Genomic DNA, 21,547 nt, shown 5'->3' on the forward strand with positions numbered 1-21,547 from the left:
ATCATATCAAATGTACTACAATTACTCTATTTTCTAATTAAGGATCTTCCTTTAACTGATCTTCATATGTCTTTTCTAAGTTAAGGAAGTTACTCCTGTGGTATGTATGTTATAGTTTTTATTTAACCAATAGCATTTTCTATATAGTATTCTCAAGTGTGTATTTATTCATTTCTTGTACTTTAAAAATATTTTAATATATACAGATGATTTTCATAGTTGCATTTTAAGTTCTGTCCAAGTTGTTTGGCAGTGATATTTCTAAGATACAAGGAAATGATGCTTCTCTTCTGATCCACTCCTAATACTTTACTGTGAGTGGTGTTAGGATTGGGAAGGCAGGAGCTAACAGGGAACATGGAGTGTGAAGCAAGGTGGGAAACAAAAGCCAAAGCCATCAATAAAACCTTTTTTTACCAACTTCTATCACATCAGAAAATTCAAACATCCAAGAGAGGAAAATGGTAATTGTTATCTTGTCAGGCACGTCTTCAAAGTAATTTAAAATTAAGGTTTAAATGTTCTAGTATAATTTAAAACTTGAGTGCTGAGTTTTACTTCTGAACAACTTAAGTTCTATTGTAAAAAAGGTTAGAATTTTCATTTAATGTCAATGCCATAAAATTTATTTATTTACTCTAGTGCTGTGGGTATGCAACTGTTGGAATATGATATAATCTGGCATAAAAATATAACCTTTTAAAGTTTTTTTAAAGTATTTTTATTTATTTATTTATTTGACATACGGAGGGGCAGATAGAGAGGTGGGGGTGAGAGGGAGAGAGAAAGAATAGGCACACCAGGGCCTCTAGCCACTGCAAATGAACTCCAGATGCATGAGATACTTTGTTCATCTGATTTATGTAGGTACTGGGGAATTGAACCTATGTCTTTAGGCTTTGCAGACAAGGGCCTTCACCACTAAGCAATCTCTCCATCCATAAAAACCTTTTTATTGGGGTTGGATAAATAGCTCAGTGATTAAAGTAATTGTCTACAAAACCTAACAACCTGGATTTAATTCCTCAGTACCCACATAAAACCAGATGCAAGTGGTGCATGCACCTGGAGTTCATTTGCACTGGCTGGAGGCCCTGTTGCACCCCTTTTCCCAGTTTATCTCCTCTCTCTCTCTCTCTCTCTCTCTCTCTCTCTCTCTCAAATAAATATATAAAACTAATTTTAAAAACCCTTTCATTGATAACCTCCATATATGTAGACAATGTACTATAACCATAATTCCCTCCAAGAACTCTCCCTTTTCCTCCTCCTGAATCTCCCCTCTACTGAATCTCTTGTTTCTAACAATGAAAGCATGTTCATAAACTCACAGTGACTGCTATTTTACCTGCACAAGATCCCACTGTCAGCATTCTGTCATGGATTGGGAGGGGCTCATGAGGCCCCACACTTCCTGAGAAGTTGATGGGGAAGAGGGAAGACATTTTCTTCAGTGGTAAAATCCATGCTGCAGTAAATAAACCCCCACTCATGCTCATGCAAGCAACTGTAATTAAACTCATCAGGTCACAGAAAGAGAAAAAAGCCCACCAAGGTAGAAAGCATGCCAATTGGAAAGAGGAAAGAATTCTATAGGAGTGGGAAGGGGACAATATAAGGTAATGGGGAGAAAGCATGATCAAAATGCACTATAAGGTTGTCAAATTAATTAATTTATTAAAAATGAAAGCATTTAATTTTAGCTTCTAATACTGCCTGTATATTTTTATTTTCCAGTCACTTAGATTGCTGAACACATACTATATTTATGAAGTGGCTCTAGATATAAAATAAACCCGAGGTTCTGCATCCTTTGGGTGACATGAGAAGATAGTTAGTGGTCAAGTGCATTTGCAGTTGAACCAGATCAAGATTCATATCCATCTCTGCCATACCAAGTTGTGGAACCCAGGGGAAATTTATTCTGTTCTCCTGAGCTCTGGTGTCTTCAACTATAAAATGTGGGGAATTTCAGTACCTTCTCCTTAAGTTGAGAAAATTCATATAATACCTATACAGCTAAGCCTAGAACAGTGCCTGACTTGCACACTCAATGTATATTAGCTATAATTACACTCTTTGAACTTCCTGTCACTTGAAAAGAGAAGGAAGAGACGTGAAGCAGAGAAATTATTACATTTTTATGGATTGTATTTCATTTACTCTTTATAATCTCCTACTTCATAGATGAAGATATAAGCTCACATGGGTTAAATATCTTGCCAAAGATCACATAGTTGATACATGAGAGAATGAAATTGGAATCTGAGGTCTCTACATGGTCAAGGCTCATATTCATTCTTCTACTCCATGGTGCTTTTTTCTACATGAGATATAATCTGTTATGCATAAAATAACAAAATAGCTATGAGACCCAAACCATGAAGTGATAATATCAGTAGTTTGTTCATTTAGTCATTCATCAGTTAGGAGTCTTATTTAATCTTAGTGACAGAAATACAAAGTTGTGATGTCATCATATTCAGTGCTCATACTTTTATAGTGAAAAACAAAGACAAAAGTAGAATAATAAATTAACGCTCACAAGGAATGTAAACCCTGGCTATATGTTTCATTAACTAGTACAGAAAGAGTGAGAAGAGGTTCTGGAAGGGTCTTACCACAGAGGTGAACCTTGACCATAGGGCCAAACTTGATAAGCAGGAGGCTAGTGTGTACTGTAGAGTGCCATGCTTAGGGACTAACTGGCAATATGCCAGTTATTCCTTCTTGGCAAGAAGGAATTGGTAGGTGAGGCTAGACTAGATAAGGAAGCCAGAGGATTCAGACACATGGTCAAAGGCCTGGCTATGGGAAAGCACAGACTCAAAAACATTGACCCATTAATCTTCCACAAGCAGAAGCAACTGAATTCAAACCCGATAGACTGACTTGAGAGCTAGACTGAGAATAAAATTGTTTTGGTGTGACTTGAGTTTGTTGGCATCTTTTTCCTGTTTTTGGATTTACTGCTCCATCTATGATGGTCCTTTTCTCTGAACTGAGTTATGCTTTGTTGGTTCATATTTCTCCCATGCCCTGATGCTAGTAAGCTAAAGAGCTGAGCTAGTTTGTGCAAAGGATTAGTGTTTCATAGGGAGAAGGATACATCAAATATCCTCATATATTTAGAATTGGTTACTAGAAATTAAAATTAGTAGCTACAAGAAATAAATAATGGTGTGACAGTAGATATATGTGAGTGCATATAGCAACATACATATTAAATGTACATGTAAGTATTTGTGTTGTAAAGTCAATATATATGTATATGTATATATATATCAGGTAGGTAATTGAATATTCCACAAGTGAAAACCATATGTGATTATTATCCATTCTGACTGTAAATTGCGTGTCCTATATTACCAGAAACACAGAATTGGAAATGCATAGATGGAATTGAGTTAATTAACTTGAAATGTAGCATATGGAGGGAAGAAAACTATTATGTTGAATATTGATAGTTTAGTCATAAGAACACTTTAAGAATTAAAGTAGAAATGGGATAGAGAGATTGCTTAATGGTTAAGGCACTTGCCTGTGAAGTCTAAGGACCCAGTTTTGATTCTCCAGTACCCACATAAGCCAGATACACAAAGTGGTCCATATGTCTGGAGTTTGTTTGCAGTGGCTAGAGGCCCTGGTGTGCCCATTCTCTTTCTTTCTCCCTCTCTCAAATAAATAAATTAAGATAAATAAAAAGAAGTAAAGTAGAAATGGTGAAGGAACCTCACTCTTGTGCCCTCTTGTGGGTATCTTTATTTCTTTATCAGTATATGTTGCACTGTCACACTCTACTTATAGCCAGTCAATAGTGCACAGAGTTTGAAACATTAATGTGGAGAATGAAATAATGCAACATGGACTACAAAACTTAATTGAATGAGAGGACCTCTGGTCAAGTTGGTGACTGCCTAACTGCACCACACATCTTTGGGAAAGAAAGGCAAGGCATTAAGGATTCACTGGATCTTTTAGGGGAGAGCAATATCTAACAGATCACCAGTGGGAGGGAAAAAAAGGGAATCACTGATTCCCTTGTTTGCGGGTAGCCCACATGTTCCCAAACTCCCCCAAGCAGCCGCCATAGCCATAGTCCCAGCCTCAGGATACTCCTGCACTTACTGTAGGAAAGGGGACCCAGGCCAGCATAGTTCCACTTGCCTCACTACGCAGGGGCTGTTGCTTGGCTACTCCCACCCACGCATGACCTCGGGTAGGCTCTACCTACTGGCCCTCTCAAGCTTGGACACACATACCACACATCCACCCATGCAAGCTTAGCCTGCTTTGTGCATTTGTCACTTACTGCTCCGGCTGCCCACCCATCCATGTGCGAGCTCAGGCCCATTCTACCTGCCAATGTGAGCTCAGGCTCACCTTGCCTGTCCACTGGCACCAGCTCAGGCCCAATCCCCCATCTGCTGCACCAGCTGCCCACCCATCTGCCTGCTGAGACCATAGTCCTACTCTCCCTTCCTATACACTGTGGTGGGCAGACCACATTGCAAAACAAATAATGTATGTGACAAATCAAATACAAGTACATCCAGTAAGATCACCCAGTCCTACAATGAACATCTCTAATCAAAACATAGAAGAAACATTAGGACCAGAACACAAAAATGAGGCTATGAGCAATGCAACACTGATAAAGCAACTGGTAGAACTTGCAGAAAAGCAACAAAGGACCAATAATTGTGTGGATGATGCCATCACTAGACTAGACCTAATAGACAAGAAAATGGAAGGAGTTCAAAGACAGTTAAGAGATAGGAAGGAGAATTGTTTTTTGTTTTTGTTTTTTTTTTAAAAAAAGAGGACCTCAAAAATTAGCTGACGATGCTAAATGAAGACATAAAGAAATGCAAGGATGAATTCCAAGAATCATCAAGAAAATCAGAAAATGATGTGAAAAGGGAGCTTGACAGAGGGATGGAAATTATACATAGAAAAGTATTAGAAAATGCAAACCTAATTGAACAAGCCCAAAACCCTTTAGGAGCTCTCAAGAATACAGTCAGCCATGTGGAGGATAGAAACTCTGTTCTAGAAGATAAGACAGAAGAAACAGTTTGAAAGTTCAAAAGCTTCAATAAGTTCAAAATTTTCTGTGAACAGAACATGAGAGAATTGTGGGATACCCTTAAATGTCCTAATATCTGGATCATGGGAATACCAGAAGAGAAGAAATTCACACCAAAGGCATGGAGAACTTATTTAAAAAAAAATAATCAAATATTCCCACTCTCTCAAAAGAAAGGCCAATCAAGATACAAGAAGCTAACAGAACTCCAAACAGATCGGACCAAAGGAGAAACTCTCCAACATATTGTCATTAAAACTCTAATCATTGAAACCAAACAGAAAATCCGAAAAGCAACTAGGGGAAAAACAGCACATCACTTTTAAGGGTAACCCCATGAGAATTACTTCAGTCTTCTCATTGTAAACCCTGAAAGTCAGAAAGCGCTAGAATAAAACATTGCAAAGTCTCAGAACCTATGGCTTCCAACCCAAACTACTTTACCCAGCAAAAGTATCCCTCCTAATAGATGGTGAAAGAAAAACTTTCCATGACAAAACTCAGCTTTACAGTTATATGAATACAAAATCAAACCTACAGAGAGTATTTCAGGAAATTCTCCACAGAGAAGAATCAAATAATCACTCAAATACCTACAAGAAGCAGATCACAATAACCAAACTCAGAGAAGGCACAAAAACTTCAAAATCCATCCATGAAAACACCAAACCACATATACCAACACAATATGGCAGGGATCAAATCAAATCTCACAGTCATTACCCTAAATATTAATGACCTTAATTCACCCATCAGGAGACACCCATCAGAAAATTAGATGCCTCGGGACACTCATTCACTGTTGGTGGGAATGCAGGATGGTACAACCACTTTGGAAAGCAATATGGAGACTCCTGAAAAAGCTGACTATAGAAATACCAACAGACCCAGTTATACCATTACTGGGCATGTACCCTAAAACCTTCAAACCAAAAGCCAGAGAGATTTGCTCAACCATGTTTGTAGCAGCTCAATTCATAATAGCTAAAAGCTGGAATCAACCCAGATGTCCATCATTAGAAGAATGGATAACAAAGATGTGGTATATCTACACAATGGAATTCTATACAGCAGTAAGAAAAAACGACATAAAGAAACTTGAGGAAAAATGGTTGAACCTGGAACAGATCATTCTCAGCGAACTTACCCAATCACAGAAAAAAAATCAACACATAGTCTCACTCATCTGCCACACCTAAACTGAATCTGCCCAAGATGCCTTACATACCCAGCAATCACCTCATGGACTAGACAATAAGATGGATGGGAGGGCGGGGAGGGAATCAAAGAGTGGAAAACAGTAATCTGGACCCAAAGGGCAATGGTACCATAAAATTCTACTTCCTAAAAGACAGACCAAATGGCTGAACCTTCACTAGACCCTTACAGGAAACACCTGAACCACAAGACACTGGAGAGGGTAGGATCAAGACTGACCTAAATCTCCTACATCTTCCCTCCCTCCCCCTCCCCCTCTCCCCTCTATCTCTCTCCTCTCTAACTCTTGTATATTAGTTATCTTTTTCCTCAGTTTCTTAGTGGACACTGACCTGTAACCCCCACTTCCAGCTTGGGCCTACCATCCACAATGAGCTTTTGATCAGAGAAACCTACAAGGTTTCCCAAAACAATGACAGACTTCTGTCAGAGTACTTGATGACCCACCAAAGGCCAGTGGTAAGACCCTATTGCTGAAGACTCCATACACAGCTGACACGTAAAATGGAATGACATGGCTGGAAGCCAGGAGAGAGTCAGTCCCCAGACAGTCAGCGTGTCTAGTGCCAGGAGGCACTACATAGGCGACTGGGGGACATGACCAAGATCTGTCCAAGCAACACATTGTTTAACCTAATTAGCAACAAATAACCGGATGTGATGCCCACACAAGTGCAATAGTGGTACACAGCCATGGTGAGGAATCAATTGCTCTTGATTTGGCTAACTGATCCACTCAGTGGTACTAGACCCTTAGCTGGAGCTGGGAAACAAGTCAGAACCATACCCAAACACAAGCCCACTCTACAATATCAAGCTACCATCAATCACGGGGTATAAGAGGGCCTACATCTATCAAACTGTCTATCAAAAAAGTAAGTGTTATCTCAATTTTCCGGGTGCTAACTTACTCTCCATTGGAGAATCTGCTTCTCTTTTCCAGATAGATGCAGATCCTAAGAAGAGAGGTGCCCCAACATACCTCAAAAGGGGCCCAACTGAAACTAAGGACAACTGGTGAAATAAGCAAGGGTGATGTTTTCCTGTGAACTGGATACCAGCACAAAGGGGAAGGAGATCAACGCAGAGAAAAATCAACTCCTACCAAATCAGAGAGCCAGAGCCTCAGAGGCCTCCAACACCTTAGCAGTGAAGCAGACCAAAAATGAACCCAACATGGCTCAGGGAAATCTTGCGGAAGAGGGGGCAGAAAGAATGTCAGAGTTACATGTTGGGTCATGATTTGCAGAGACATTTATCATACTAATAACTGAGGGCTATCTCCACAATGCACGACCCATCGTTAACAAGGAGGGTCTAATGGGAGGGGGTAGATCACAGATGAGCCTAAATAATGGTACCAAGCTGCCTGTATTCACTGAAATGAAAACTAATAAATTAAATTAAAAAAAAAAGAAAATTAGATGCCTCAATCTGTTGTATTCAAGAAACCCACCTCACCACTAAAGACAGACACCTCCTCAGGGTGAAAGGGTGGAAAACAATATTCCAAGCAAATGGGAATAAGAAACAAGCAGGCATAGCTATATTAATATTGGATAAAATAGACTTCAAACCAAAAATAATCAAAAAAGACAAAGAAGGCCCCTTCCTTCCATGATCCATCAAGACGATATCACAATCATAAATCTTTATGCACCAAACACAGGGATACCACAGTTCATAAACAAAACCTACTTGACAATAAAACAGAAATAACCACCAACACCATAGTTGGGGACTTCAGTACACCATTATTAGTAATAGACAGATCATCCAAACAGAAACTCAACAGGGAAGTAAGAGAGCTCAACAAAACCATAACTCTCTTAGACCTAATGAACATCTACAGGACATTCCATTACAAATCCACACACTACACATTCTTCTCAGCAGCCCGTGGAACCTTCCCCAAAATAGATCATATACTGTGTCACAAAACCTGCCTCCATATATTTAGGAAGATTAACTTAATTCCCTGCATGACATCAGATCACAATGCTATATTGCTAGAAATCAACAATAAAAGACCCACCAAGAATCCCATCAACTCCTGGAAACTGAACAGCACACTATTAAACAATAAATGGGTAGTGGATGAAATTAACAAAAAGAAATTGTTAAATTTCTAGAAATGAATGATGATGTACCAAAACTCATGGGACATAATGAAGGTGGTCCTCAGGGGAAAAATCATAGCATTAAATGCCTTCATAACAAAGTCAGAGAGATCCCAAATCAATAACCTAACCATCTACCTAAAGGCCAGGGAAAGTAAGAAGAATCTAACCCAAAAATCTCCAGATGGAAAGAAATAATTAAGATCAGAGCAGAAATTAATGAACTGGAAACTAAGAAAATGATTATGAAAATTGGCAAAACAAAGAGCTGATTCTTTGAAAAAATAAACAAGATTGACAAAACCTATAGCCAATTTGATCAAGAAAAAAAAAGATGCTTCAAATTAACAAAATCCAAAATGAAAAAGGAGTGATCAAAACAGACATAAGTGGGCTGGAGAGATGGCTTAGCGGTTAAGCACTTGCCTGTGAAGGCTAAGGACCCCGGTTCGAGGCTCGGTTCCCCAGGTCCCACGTTAGCCAGATGCACAAGGGGGCGCACGCGTCTGGAGTTCGTTTGCAGAGGCTGGAAGCCCTGGCGCGCCAATTCTCTCCCTCTCCCTCTATCTGTCTTTCTCTCTGTGTCTGTCACTCTCAAATAAATAAATAAATAATTAAAAAAAAAAAACAGACATAAGTGAAATTGGAAGAATCATCAGGTCTTATTTCAAAAACCTCTACTTCATACAACTGGATAATATGGAGGAAATGGATGAATTCAGACACAAACCACCTATCAAAGCTAAGAGCAGATTCATCTCCTAAACAAACTTATCATACCCATTGAGATTGAAAAAAATCTCCCCCAAAAGAAGAGTCCAGGACCAGGCTTCTCAGCTGAATTCTATCAAGCCTTCATGGAAGAACTAAAACTGATCTTTCTCAAACTGTGCCACACAATCAGAGAACAGGGAAAGCTCCCCAACTCCTTCTATGAAGCTAGTATCACCCTAATACCAAAACCAGGCAGAGATGACACAAGAAAAGAAACCTACAGGCCTATTTACGTGATGAACTTAGACACAAAGATCCTGAACAAAATCCTTGTAAACCGAATCCCACTAGAAATCAAAAGCATTATCCCCCTTGATCAAGTGAGATTCATCCCAGGAATGCAGAGTGGTTCAACATATGGAAATCTGTCAATGTAATACACCACATAAATAAGCTTAAACACAAAAAACACATGATCATTTCAATAGATGCAGAAAAGGCCTTTGACAGAATACAACATCACTTCATGCTTAAATCATTGGAGTGAATTGGCATGGTCAGTTTATGTCTCAACGTAATATAGACTATATATAAACCTCTAAAGCCCAAATAATACTTAATGAACAGAGACTGAAGGAATTCCCATTGAGATCAGGAACAAGACAGGGGTGCCCACTTTCTCCTCTGCTCTTCAATATAATTCTGGAAGTCATAGCTCAAGCAATAAGACAGGAGAAAGAGATAAAAGGGATACAATTTGGAAGGAAAGAAGTTAAGTTAGCTCTATTTGTTGATGACATGATTCTATACATAATACACTCAAGAGACTTCATCCCAAAACTCTTGAAGGTGATTAACTCCTTCAGCAAAGTAGCAGGATACAAAATTAATGCACAAAAATCAGTAGTCTTTCTATATGTATATGACTAAGATACAGAGATAGAAATAAGGAACATGGTCCCGTTTTCACTAGCAACAAAAAAATAAAATACCTTGGAATAATGCTAATCAAGGAAGTGATAGATCTATACAAGGAAAACATAAAAACACTCAAAAAAGCAATTGAGGAGGACTTGAGAAAATGGAAAGACCTCCCGTGCTTCTGAATAGGCAGAGTTAACATTGTGAAAATGGCAATCCTACCAAAGGTAATATACAGATTTAATGCAATTCCAATTAAAATCCCAACATTGTTCTTCACAGAGATAGAAAAAATGATCTCAAAATTCATATGGAAAGGCAAAAGGCCTAGGCTATCTAAGCATATCCTCAGCAAAAGAAATACCTCTGGAGGCATCACCATGCCTGATGTAAAGCTATATTACAAAGCCATAATAATAAAAAAAAAAAGCATGGTACTGGCATTAAAACAGGAGTATAGACCAATGGAATAGAATTGAGGACCCAGACTTTGGGTCAAGCAACTACAGCTATTTGATATTTGACAAAAGCGTAACAATATAGGCTGGAAAAAGACAGCATCTTTGACAAATGATGCTGGACAAACTGGATAACCATATGCAGGAAATTGAAACAATCCACACATCTCACCATGTACAGCACTAAAGTCCAAATGGTTCAAAAACCTCAATATAAGACTGTATACTTGGCTACTACTGGAAAAGAACCTCTAGTTTGCTAACCTCCAGTGTATTGTTCTCTTAACTACATTATGTGCTTAACATACTCTTCATACAATGTGACTCAAGTTGACAAAATTATGTTTTCCTTCACTTTTTATAATATTAAATACTAGAAGGCTTAACTTGATGATAAATGCTGTATAGGAGAAAATGTCTTAGTTTCATTGGTTCAGAAGTCTGGGCTGGAAAACTGACTTTGATTTACAAATAATTGATTGAGTGATTATGTTGCTATTAGACTAATGCTTTATTTTTTTGTTTTGAAAACATTCATATTAAGCTATTTTAATATGAAAAATAGCTGTTGGATGTGTCCAATTACTATATTTCCTAAGTTTTAAAATGGAGAAATTTAGTAGGAACATTTTGTATTGTGAATATACATTTAGCTGATTGACTATAACAGTTCAGATAAAATCATTTATAGCTTATTGAGTAAATAAAAGTACTTCCATAAAGATTCACATGACACCTAGCTCTTATTTCAGGTAACTAATTTCTTTTGAAAAATTGCCTAAATTTGGATTTACATAAGAGACTCTCAGAACATTTTAACAGTTTATAAAGAAGTTTAAATGGCCACAGACTTTCCAGATTTAAAATGTAAGATCAGGTGGTGAATATTAACTTTTATTGATCTCTGGTAAAAGTTATTTAACTGTCTTTTACACTCTGTGTTACATTAAAAAAGGATTATGACAGATTTCTCTCCATTATTTGTAACAAGAAAATTCGTTCATAGTCACTTGTTTTAACATCACATTCTCAAATCAAAATTTCACCACAATTTGTACTGGTTTCTTTTTAAGCTAAGTGACTTAAATTCAGATTTTGCCTTAGCTCATGGAAAAATATATTTTCTAGCAGTACAGCAAATGATCCTTGTAGCAAAAGTAGTCATTTGTTTTCATTTACACAGATGTAAGACTGTTTTGTTGCAGGAAGGCATACCTTTGAGGGATAAAAGTCTTTAAGGAAATTCATATTCTCATATTCTCTAACTTTTTCTCCCTTTTTTCCTGCCCTCCCTCCTCCTTTTCTCCTTTTATCTCCTCAGTAATCCTTTAGGTTATTTTCTGTGTTTGTGACATAAGGCCAGATGATATTGTTCAAGCATGCAGACTAATTTGAAATACCAGAGAAATAATACCACTTTTCAAGACTATGTAGTCAAAAATGTATTATGTGACAGGGTATTTTTACACATCAGGTGAAAATAGTATGCACATTAAAAAGCAGAATGAGAAAAGAAAAGGGAAACAATGAGTCTTTTGCAGAGCATGAAATATGAAAATCCTTAAAGAGGATGGACACTTAATGGAGAATCTTCCTGAAGGATTGCGTTCTAAAGTTTGTCACATGTCAGGTGGATGGAATCACCAAAACTAAAAAGGCAACTTCATATAAATGTATATTTTTCAGGAAGCTACACATATCTCTAATATTGGCAAAACAGGAGTGTTGGTAAGTTTGGTGAAGTTACCCTTTTCTAGTATAAAACATCAGGAAGCAAATCCCTGGAAGATAACTGACCTTTCTTAGTTGGCCCCTCACTTTTCACAGAGCTTTCTTAGACAAGAACTTGAAGTATAAAGATGTAACAATATTCTCAAGAAAGCTAAAAATAGAATCCCATATGGTCCAGCAATGCTACTTCTGCATATTTATACAAAAGATTTAAATCACTGTTGAAGAGATGTCTGCATGCCATCTTCATTGCAGCACTATTCACAATAGCCAATATACGGAATCAACATTAAGTGTCCATCAGCAGATGAGCAAAGAAATTGCAGTGTATCCACAGTGGAATATGATTCCGACTTTGAAATGAAAGAAGTTATGTCACTTGTGACATTGAAGGAGTTGGAGAACATAATGCTAGTGAAATAAACCAAACACCTAATAGATACCACAATTTGTTACTAAAATGTGTATTTTAAACAACTGAACTCATATAAACGGAGAATAGAGTGATGATTGCCAAAGGCTTTGGGGAGGGGATTGGAGAGTAAATGGCCAGGGGGCACAAAGCTTTATTTGGATAGGAAGAGTTAGTTTGATGTATTTTTTTTTTTTAGACCTATTGCATCATGATGAAATAGCTAAAAACTGAGTACTATACATTTGCTATTGTTAGTAGAACAATCCTCCAGTGTACTCAGCACATACAGAATGTCAAGTACTTGAAGTGATGGATAGGTTATATTATGATAGAATCACTCTACTCTACATTGTGTTAAAATTACAATATCACTTTGTGCAACCATCAGTACATGTGATTTGTCAACCTAAAGAAAGATGTAACAACAAATTTTGAAGCCTTGCTCACCATTATTCTGTTCTCACAACAAGGGATACTGTAGCTATAACTAATGTTTTTGAAAAACAAAACCAAGCCCCATAATCTCTTTGGGATTCTTTTTACCCCTAGGTCTGGCAGAGATGGTATATAGTACCAGTCAAAACCAATCAAGCAGAAATTCAGAAAACCACTGTGAAATGTAGTTTTTGTCACTGTGAAAGTGTAAGTGGTACCCTTGCCACCTCTGATGTAATGGGGATGCCTCTGCTTTGTTCTTAACTAATATGCTCAGGCCCAGAATTAAGGTTCTGGGAGTAAAACCTCCTTGCTGTGAACTAGGGTTAGTAAATAATTTTGGAAGTTCCGTTCCTTCCACGGAAATCTGATAAATCCTTTGCTTCTTAGAGCTATGCAAGTGTCCATTTTAGGTGGTTCTTCACTTCCAGCATAAAAAGGAATGATTTCCATCAACTATCTGCTTGCAGTGGAGTATCAAGAAATCAAAAGAACAGAGATCAAAGAGAACTGCTGAACTAGGTGTTAGAGGCAGACATTGATTTTTCTCCAGTTGTAATTTAAAAAAAAAAATCTGTGAAAATGGTAAAACATACAACAGTTGAATTTCTAATACTTTCCTAAAGCCATCAATAGCTTCCTTCTTGTTTCCACATGTAGAAACACTTTTGTATAACATGACATAATAAAGCCGACTGGTACACTTCACACTATTTTATCAAAACTGTAAGAGGATGTATGAAAAAGATGTTTTAAAAAACTGAAAAGTTTTTTATATGGCTTTTTTGTGTGGAGATACTTATAACTAGACTTGTTATCTCTGCTAGGAATTTGGAAAATTCTGACATAAAATTGATTACTTTTTGTTTTACTATCTTCAAGTGTTACAAAATAGTGCCTGCTTTACTATTAAGATGTCATTCATATCAAGTATTAGTGGCTAATCATTGATGTTACTTAAAGCCTTAATGTGTGGCTTTATTAAAATTTTGTTTTCCTGTACTTTATGAGTAGTTAGCATTTCTGAAATTTAATTCTGGATGCCAGTAATGTTTTAAAACACATGAGAAATTGTTTTTATGTTGTATTCCTTTATGTTGATACATAATTTCCAAATAATGAAAATAGTCTTATGGCGTTATTAACAAAGGTATAGACAAAAAGTTCTCATTAGAATTTTTAGAAGTTTCTGGGATTAATTTACTTTTTCTTCATGCTGTCTTTGTCAATTCAATGTCAGGAAGACAGATTTAAAAATTAAAAACCCATAGTTAATAATCTAAAAAGTCTAATCTCCCACAGTACATAGCATATATGATAAGCAAATGAGAGAAAGTCTGCTACTAGCATTAATTTCTGTAAACTGCCAGTGATACGAAGCTCAACTGAAACTGCCTGATTGGAGTGACTTTAAGATAAAGTAACTTTACAAAAAAATTTTTTTGACAAAGTGTTGATGTTTATTTTTCTCTCTTAAAAAGTTTATGTCATAGAGCAAGTAGATTCAGGCCACTTGGTAAACCATGTTGCATTTATATATTATCAGGTAGATTCTTTCAAGAACAATCCCCAACCTATTTATATGACAGGGATCACCAACATACTTCCCTGTTTATGGTCTTAGGTGCTGTGTAAGAGTTTTAAACTCAATGTTTATCTATTTTTTCTTTTGCATGTCACAGACAGGATCACGAGATCATTCAAACCTCTCCGTTCCTTCAAGAGCCACTTTTCCTGCAGACACAATGGGCGGTGAGAATTTCTTGCCCTTGCAAGCTGAACTTGATACAACTTACAACTTCTTAAAGGAGACATTTATAAATACTGCACCCCATTCTCTGACATCACCTAACTCCTCACCAGTGCTGGCTGCTAATGTCAAAAGACCAACTCAGATCGGATTATGACTTTATGAGATGAAAAAAAAAAAAAAACAGAGGAAGAGTTAATGGTACAATTAAAAATGCTTTGAATGGGGATTTCCTTACCAGTTGAATTTTGTTTCAGTACATATGGGGGTGGGTTGTCAAAGATTACATGACCTCTTGATGTTTGCAGGTATCCCTGTCTCCTGGAATAGTGAAAGAACCTACTTTTCCTCTCTAAGTTTTATTTATGATCACAGTTGCTCATTTTTATGTAACATACTTTTAAATGTTAAAGAATGACACATTTTGGGTAATTTCCCGTGGACTTAAAAAAATCAATAAGCCATTTTAGCCTCTATCTATCAAAGTTGTTTCATACTTGTCTATTTTAAAGTAGGACTGCTATACTTTAATAGGATTGAGAGAGCTATTTGAAATGTATGCCAATGATTCCTGTCATTTCATGGCAGCCCTGCCATGGTTCACTGAGCCCCTCTTCTCTCTTGTCAGCTCAACTGAAGACAAGCATTTAGTTGCAAACTTTAAGCAGGTTGTGCAAAACAGAAATGATGTGACTGCTTTCTCCTCCTGCACAATAATGTCACTCCTGGTCAATGTGAGAAGGTCAGGGTGTGCCTTGTAAAGCTACATGATACCACTTGCCCATTTGAACAAGTTAACTGATGAATCTGGTCCCTGCAGGCACTGCAAATGCGTCCTCTTATCAAGTCTGCATTTGATAGGAAAGTAGAGCAATTGTGCCGGAGGATTTCTGTGGTATGCTTAGGTACTTTATAAGGACAGTTCCCATGCCAGTATAGCACGTAATATATTTAGTATTAGCTGAAAAACTTCAAGGTAATAGCTGTCTTGACCTTCAAAATAGACTCCTTTTTTTTTGTTTTTGTTGCTGGTAGGACCCAAGAGTGACGCCCATCTTTGATGCTGACAGAATTTAAAACAAGGCCATTGCCCTGCATTTTCTGCCTTGTAGCACACAAAAGTAAAATTGTATGTCAGGCCGAGATGTCGGGGAGCTGACAAGATGCCCCAGTGACATTTCAGCTAGAAAGAGCAAGTGTCTTGCAACCAAGTGGTCAAATATCAAATAATAGGTCAAGCAGGAAGGAGCTGAGTTCTAACCACAAAGAGGTTTCTGGTAACTTACTTGACAAGCTTTTGGGCGCTTTGTGGCTTGACAAAATGATGTTCTGTTGGGTATCACTAGACAGACTGTTCTTTATCGCCTTCAGAAGATCAGACATTGACATTGATTAAACTCTTTAACCCTTAAAGGTTAAGTCCTTGCAGTTTTCATCATGGTAAGTGAAGAACAAAAGGATATTTGTAATATGTATTTGTTTTAAATTCATCATCTAACTCCCTACTGACATTAACTTAATATGAACTATAGTTTTTTGACAAAGAATTTTTAGATAAATTTGTATTTTATATTATTTTTCATTACAAAAATTTTCATTATGGATACATTAGAAAATAACAGTTTGTATTGTAGGATATACTGGCCCTGGCAGATAATATCTGTATACTATTTATGTTATTAAACAGATTATCCAGTGATTTCTGTGATCTGAGGTAACACAACACTGTCACCGTCATACTGTGTCAAACTCTTTCTTAGGACACTAAACCACTGTAATTAACTTCGAATAAAACTCCAGAAAGCTCTTTATGTGGAGTAAAAAGTAATTCTTTCCTTGAAATTCTTAATATATCGTATGTGGTATTGCACATGTGTAACTCAAATTATAAACACAGAGTGGCTGTTGCTTTCATGTAGATCATAGAATTCCTGAACATTTCTAAACACTTCCATTTGCCATTCCCACAATGTAGGATATTCTGCATATGGAAAATGACATACAGCTTTTTAGCTCACATGAGCCATTAAGCTTTTAGTTCTCACACTAGGAAAACATTGATACTCTATGCACTTATATGTCTGTGTTGTGTATGTATGTTTGTATCTAATGCATTTTAAATTCTAGTATTTTTAAAGTAATAAGTATACTTGTAAAATGTGCCTCTGATGGGCTTTAGTCTGCTTACGTTAATTTTACAGTCTGTTAATAGGAAAACCCCCAAAATAAATGTGTATGTCTCTCTGTGTATGTGTATATCTGATCTTACAGATGAATTTTATGCAGCAAGTTCTGAACTATAAATTCAAAAAGATTATTAAATCAAATCGAAGCATGTCACATTTATAAGCAACTAGATGCTAAAGGCCATAGAAACTGAAGGATGGGCCTCCTGAGCGATCATTAGTATTCACTACCAAATATAGTAATATTTATGCCATATGCTTTTTTCCCAGAAGTCAGACCCAGCAGGAGGAGAAGATTTAATGACATGTCCTATGGAGATCTGAGGAACTCTAGACTGCCTCTGAGCACCTTAGTGACCAATTGCTGCATATTTGAGATCCATAGTGCAGTGGCAAGGACAGTTGCTCTATCAGCTTCTTTACCTCTTTAAGGATGATGTATGGACTAGACATTTCTCAGGAGAATGGCTTCAAATATTTTTGTAGGAGGAACAAAGTTTTACTTTACATTTCTGTATGTGGATTTTCTTACTAACCATCTGTAATCTAGAAAAATACCTGTAGGACCCATCACATTATCAAAGGGATTCTAACCTTATTGTTCTAATACTAAACTAATTTTTACTTATTGAAGAGTTGCCATTATTTTTATTATAAATGTTTTGAAATGACATAACAAAAAATGAAAAGACAGGAAATTCCAATTCAATGATAATTCAATTACAAGTAAAAGACCACTTTTTATTTCTTTGACTTAAAAAAAAAATTTTGTTCATTTTTATTTATTTGAGAGAGACAGACAGAGAAAGAGGCAGATAGAGGGAGAGAGAATAGGTGCACCAGGGCCTCCAGCCACTGCAAACAAACTCCAGACACATGTGCCCCCTTATGCATCTGGCTAACGCGGGTCCTGGGGAATCGAGCCTCGAACTGGGGTCCTTCGGCTTCACAGGCAAGCACTTAGCCACTAAGCCATCTCTCCAGCCCTCTTTTGACATTTTAAATAATAGATTTAACATTCTATTTTATCAGATATTTAACTTATTAAACTTAGTATATCTGTTTCTTAGTTGTATTTACAATATATCCTACCATCAAAGGCTTCTTACTGCTCTATCATCAAATGCTCATTACTGTTATTATGTTTACTTACCAGTTTTATCTGAATTCACTGTATGGGTGGGTTGGAACAATGGTAAATTTGAGCCCATTTCACTGCACACAGAGATTTCACATAAAATTTTTCACTTAAAAACTTGTGTATGAGTACAGCCTTGTTGGAAATCAGTGTGGAGGTTCTTGAGACAGCTAAAAGTAGATTTACCATATGATCCAGCTGTACCACTGCTAGGCATGTATCCTAATGACTCTTCTCACTACCTTAGAGATACTTGCACAGCCATGATTATTGTTGCTCTATTCACAAGAGGTAGGAAATGGAACCAGCCTAAATGTCCATGAACAGATGAATGGATAATAAAGATGTGGTACATTTATACACCGAAGTTCTATTCAGCAATAAATAAAAATGGAATTATGAAATTTTCAGGGAAATGGATGGATCTTGAAAGGATTATACTAAATGAGGTAACTCAGGCCCAGAAAGCCAAATGTCACATGTTCTGTCTCACAAGTGGATCCTAGATATAATTGTGTAGACTTGTGTGTGAGCTGGAACCAAAAATCTGTAGCAGAGGCCAGTAAGGTAGAAAAAGGCTATAAGGGAGGGAGGAGAAGGAAGGACTTTAAGGCATGGTATTGTATGTATGTAAGTAGAAGAACAGACTACAGGGAGTGGAATGGCCTACATTAGGCCAGGGAAAGAGATTGAGTAAAAGAAGAGGGTAGAGTCAATCAAATTCAAGATATTCTGAATAAGACAAATGAAAACCCACTTTTTTGGAATAATGGCACATCTAGAAGCTATAGATTGTTATTAGAAAAACTTCATTGCCAGGGATGGGATACATTCTAGTGAGTTGTTGGCCAGGGAGGCCCCTGTTGCCTCCAAAACATTACAGGCTATTTCCAAGGCCCTTGGTTTCCCTTGAGAAATAGATGACAAGACCCTATTGCTGAAGACTTCATATTCCTGGGTAGCAAGGTCAGTGAGAAATCAAACTGGTGCTGAGCTGAAGACCTCCTCCTTGTAGACCAGCCAACTAAAATATGGAAAAGGCTGCACTACATGTAGCCCTATGGGAGACAGAAGTCATCAGTAGTGAAAACAGTGGACACTGGAAGCCTCAAGTTTGGCCAGCAAGGTTAAATGACTGAATGAATGCAATAGTAGCATGTCTGCTCTGGGGGAAATTAACTGCTCTCTAATTGGACTGAAGGCAAGCTCTATCAGATGGAATACATGCCTGGTACTGAAAGCCTAATCAAAAACCTATGGCAGGGGAGGTCATGAGCCTTAGGGATATAAAGTCTGCTCTTGTCTGGATAAATGCATATATTACTCTCACCAAATTGCCCTGAAAGCACTACACTTAATGTTCATGTTCATATATTAATGCTACTGTCACTTCTGGTTAGAATAGCTTCTCTTTTTAGATGGCGATGACCACTGGAATGACCCAAAAGGCAATATAGTGCTGAGAAGAGGGATGGAGGAGTGTCCAGCATTGAAACATCCCTATCACACCCTTCATGGCTCAGGGTCTGTTGTGGAAGAGGTGTCAGAAAGAATTTGAGAGAGCTGGAGAGATGGCTTAGCAGTTAAGCGCTTGCCTGTGAAGCCTAAGGACCCCGGTTCGAGGCTCGGTTCCCCAGGTCCCACGTTAGCCAGATGCACAAGGGGGCGCACGCATCTGGAGTTCGTTTGCAGTGGCTGGAAGCCCTGGCATGCCTATTCTCTCTCTCTCCCTCTATCTGTCTTTCTCCCTGTGTCTGTCGCTCTCAAATAAATAAATAAAAAATGAACAAAAAATATTAAAAAAAAAAAGAAAGAAAGAATTTGAGAGCCAAAGGAAGGGTACCAGTCCTTACAATGCAACTGTCCAGACACAGATTGGCCTCAATACCCACAACCTCACAGTGCCTAGCAATACCTTCACAAGACCCTTCTAATAGGAGAAAAAGATGGTAACATCAAAATGAAAGAGAGACTAATAGAGAGGGGAGGGGATATAATGAAGAGTGTAGGAGTGAAGGGGAAAGTGGGTGAGGGGAGGGAATTATCATGGCTTATTGTCTGTAAGGATAGAAGTTGTCAATAAAAAATTAAAAACGTGTGTGTATGAGTGTGTGTGCACTGGTACCTGTTTCACTGTCTGTTATCATTGCAAATGAATGCCAGATGCTTGCACTTGGGTCTGGTTTTATGTAGGTGTTAGGAACTAGAACCTAGGCAAGCCAGGCATTGCAAAAAAGCACCTTTAAACACTGAGCCATCTTCCCAGTCCCAAAATGTTTTCTACAGTAGAAGTTGGAAAGTAATTTTTATTCAGCAACAGCAACTATTTCAGCCATTATAGCAAAAATCCATTGTTCTTAACATAAACATTTGGAATTTGTATCACCATTTACAGATAATACCCAAGTATTTAAAGTGTTAAGCATTTTGCTGCTTAGTATCACATGTAACATAGTAATTAATAATTTTAGAACTGTAAATTCAAGGACCATATCATTTCCACTTTGTCAAATCTGTCTTCTAGAAATAATGAACACTTGTTAAATAAGAGAAGTAATGATTGTGAAAATATATGTAGATTGGACATCCACATTTTTTATCCATTGATTAAATACAACAAAATACATACTACTCAATAGTTTATATGTAACTACTAACTGAAAAAACAGTGAGGTCAGTACCAATCCTTTTGAGGAACCAACAACTCCACTATGTTGCCCAATATGACCCAAATAGATACTGTCAGAAGCAGACCCTCTTAGAGGTACTGGCGGCTAGCCAGCTTGAGCAAGCTGTTCCATTACTATGGAAAATCATGACATATGCTGAGTGTGGCTCATCAAGGAAACATTTATAGTGTAACTCCTAGGATATATTTTTAAGTTTGGTAGAATGAATAGTGGCCCCACACAATAACCTTTTTCTATCCTGAAACTTGTTTCTATTGTCTTATACAGTAAAAGGATAGGGAAGTTATTGTGGGTTTTCTGGATCATACCAAAATGTAGTTTCTTAAAGTGTCTTTTAACAGAGGGAGGTAGAAGTGGGTTTGACTACAGAAAGAGGAAGGTGATGTTGATGATGGATGCAGAGACAGGAGAGAAATGATTTTCAGATGGAGAAAGGGCCAGACATAAGGAATCCAGACTGCTGCTCAAACCTAAAAAAAGCAAAGAGAAGAAATCTCTCAGAAGCACCAGAAATGTCATAAAGTAAATCTGTGTTGTTAAGCTACAAGTCTGAGATAATTCATCATAACATTCATGGAAAATGAATGCAACAAATAAAATTTCAGTACTTAAAAATAGATTAAAAATTCTTCTTTTTATTTATTTATTTATTTTTTATTAGTTTTCTATTCAGCAAATACAG

General features: G+C 37.3%; 1 protein-coding gene across 6 annotated transcripts in view; it reads left to right on the top strand.

Annotated features, from left to right (window-relative positions):
• The window catches only part of Ccdc171 (coiled-coil domain containing 171), a 553,592-nt gene extending 536,529 nt beyond the window's left edge, over positions 1–17,063 (top strand). For all 6 annotated transcript variants that reach the window (XM_045160095.1, XM_045160091.1, XM_045160110.1 and 3 more), the window contains one exon: positions 14,784–17,063. In XM_045160095.1, coding sequence (XP_045016030.1) covers positions 14,784–15,008 — 225 coding nt within the window. In that variant the 3' untranslated portion in view covers positions 15,009–17,063. The remainder of the gene's footprint in view (positions 1–14,783) is intronic.
• The last annotated feature ends 4,484 nt before the right edge of the window (positions 17,064–21,547 follow it).

The sequence above is a fragment of the Jaculus jaculus genome, chromosome 1 (genome assembly GCF_020740685.1).
Source record: "Jaculus jaculus isolate mJacJac1 chromosome 1, mJacJac1.mat.Y.cur, whole genome shotgun sequence".
Lineage (NCBI taxonomy): Eukaryota > Metazoa > Chordata > Mammalia > Rodentia > Dipodidae > Jaculus > Jaculus jaculus.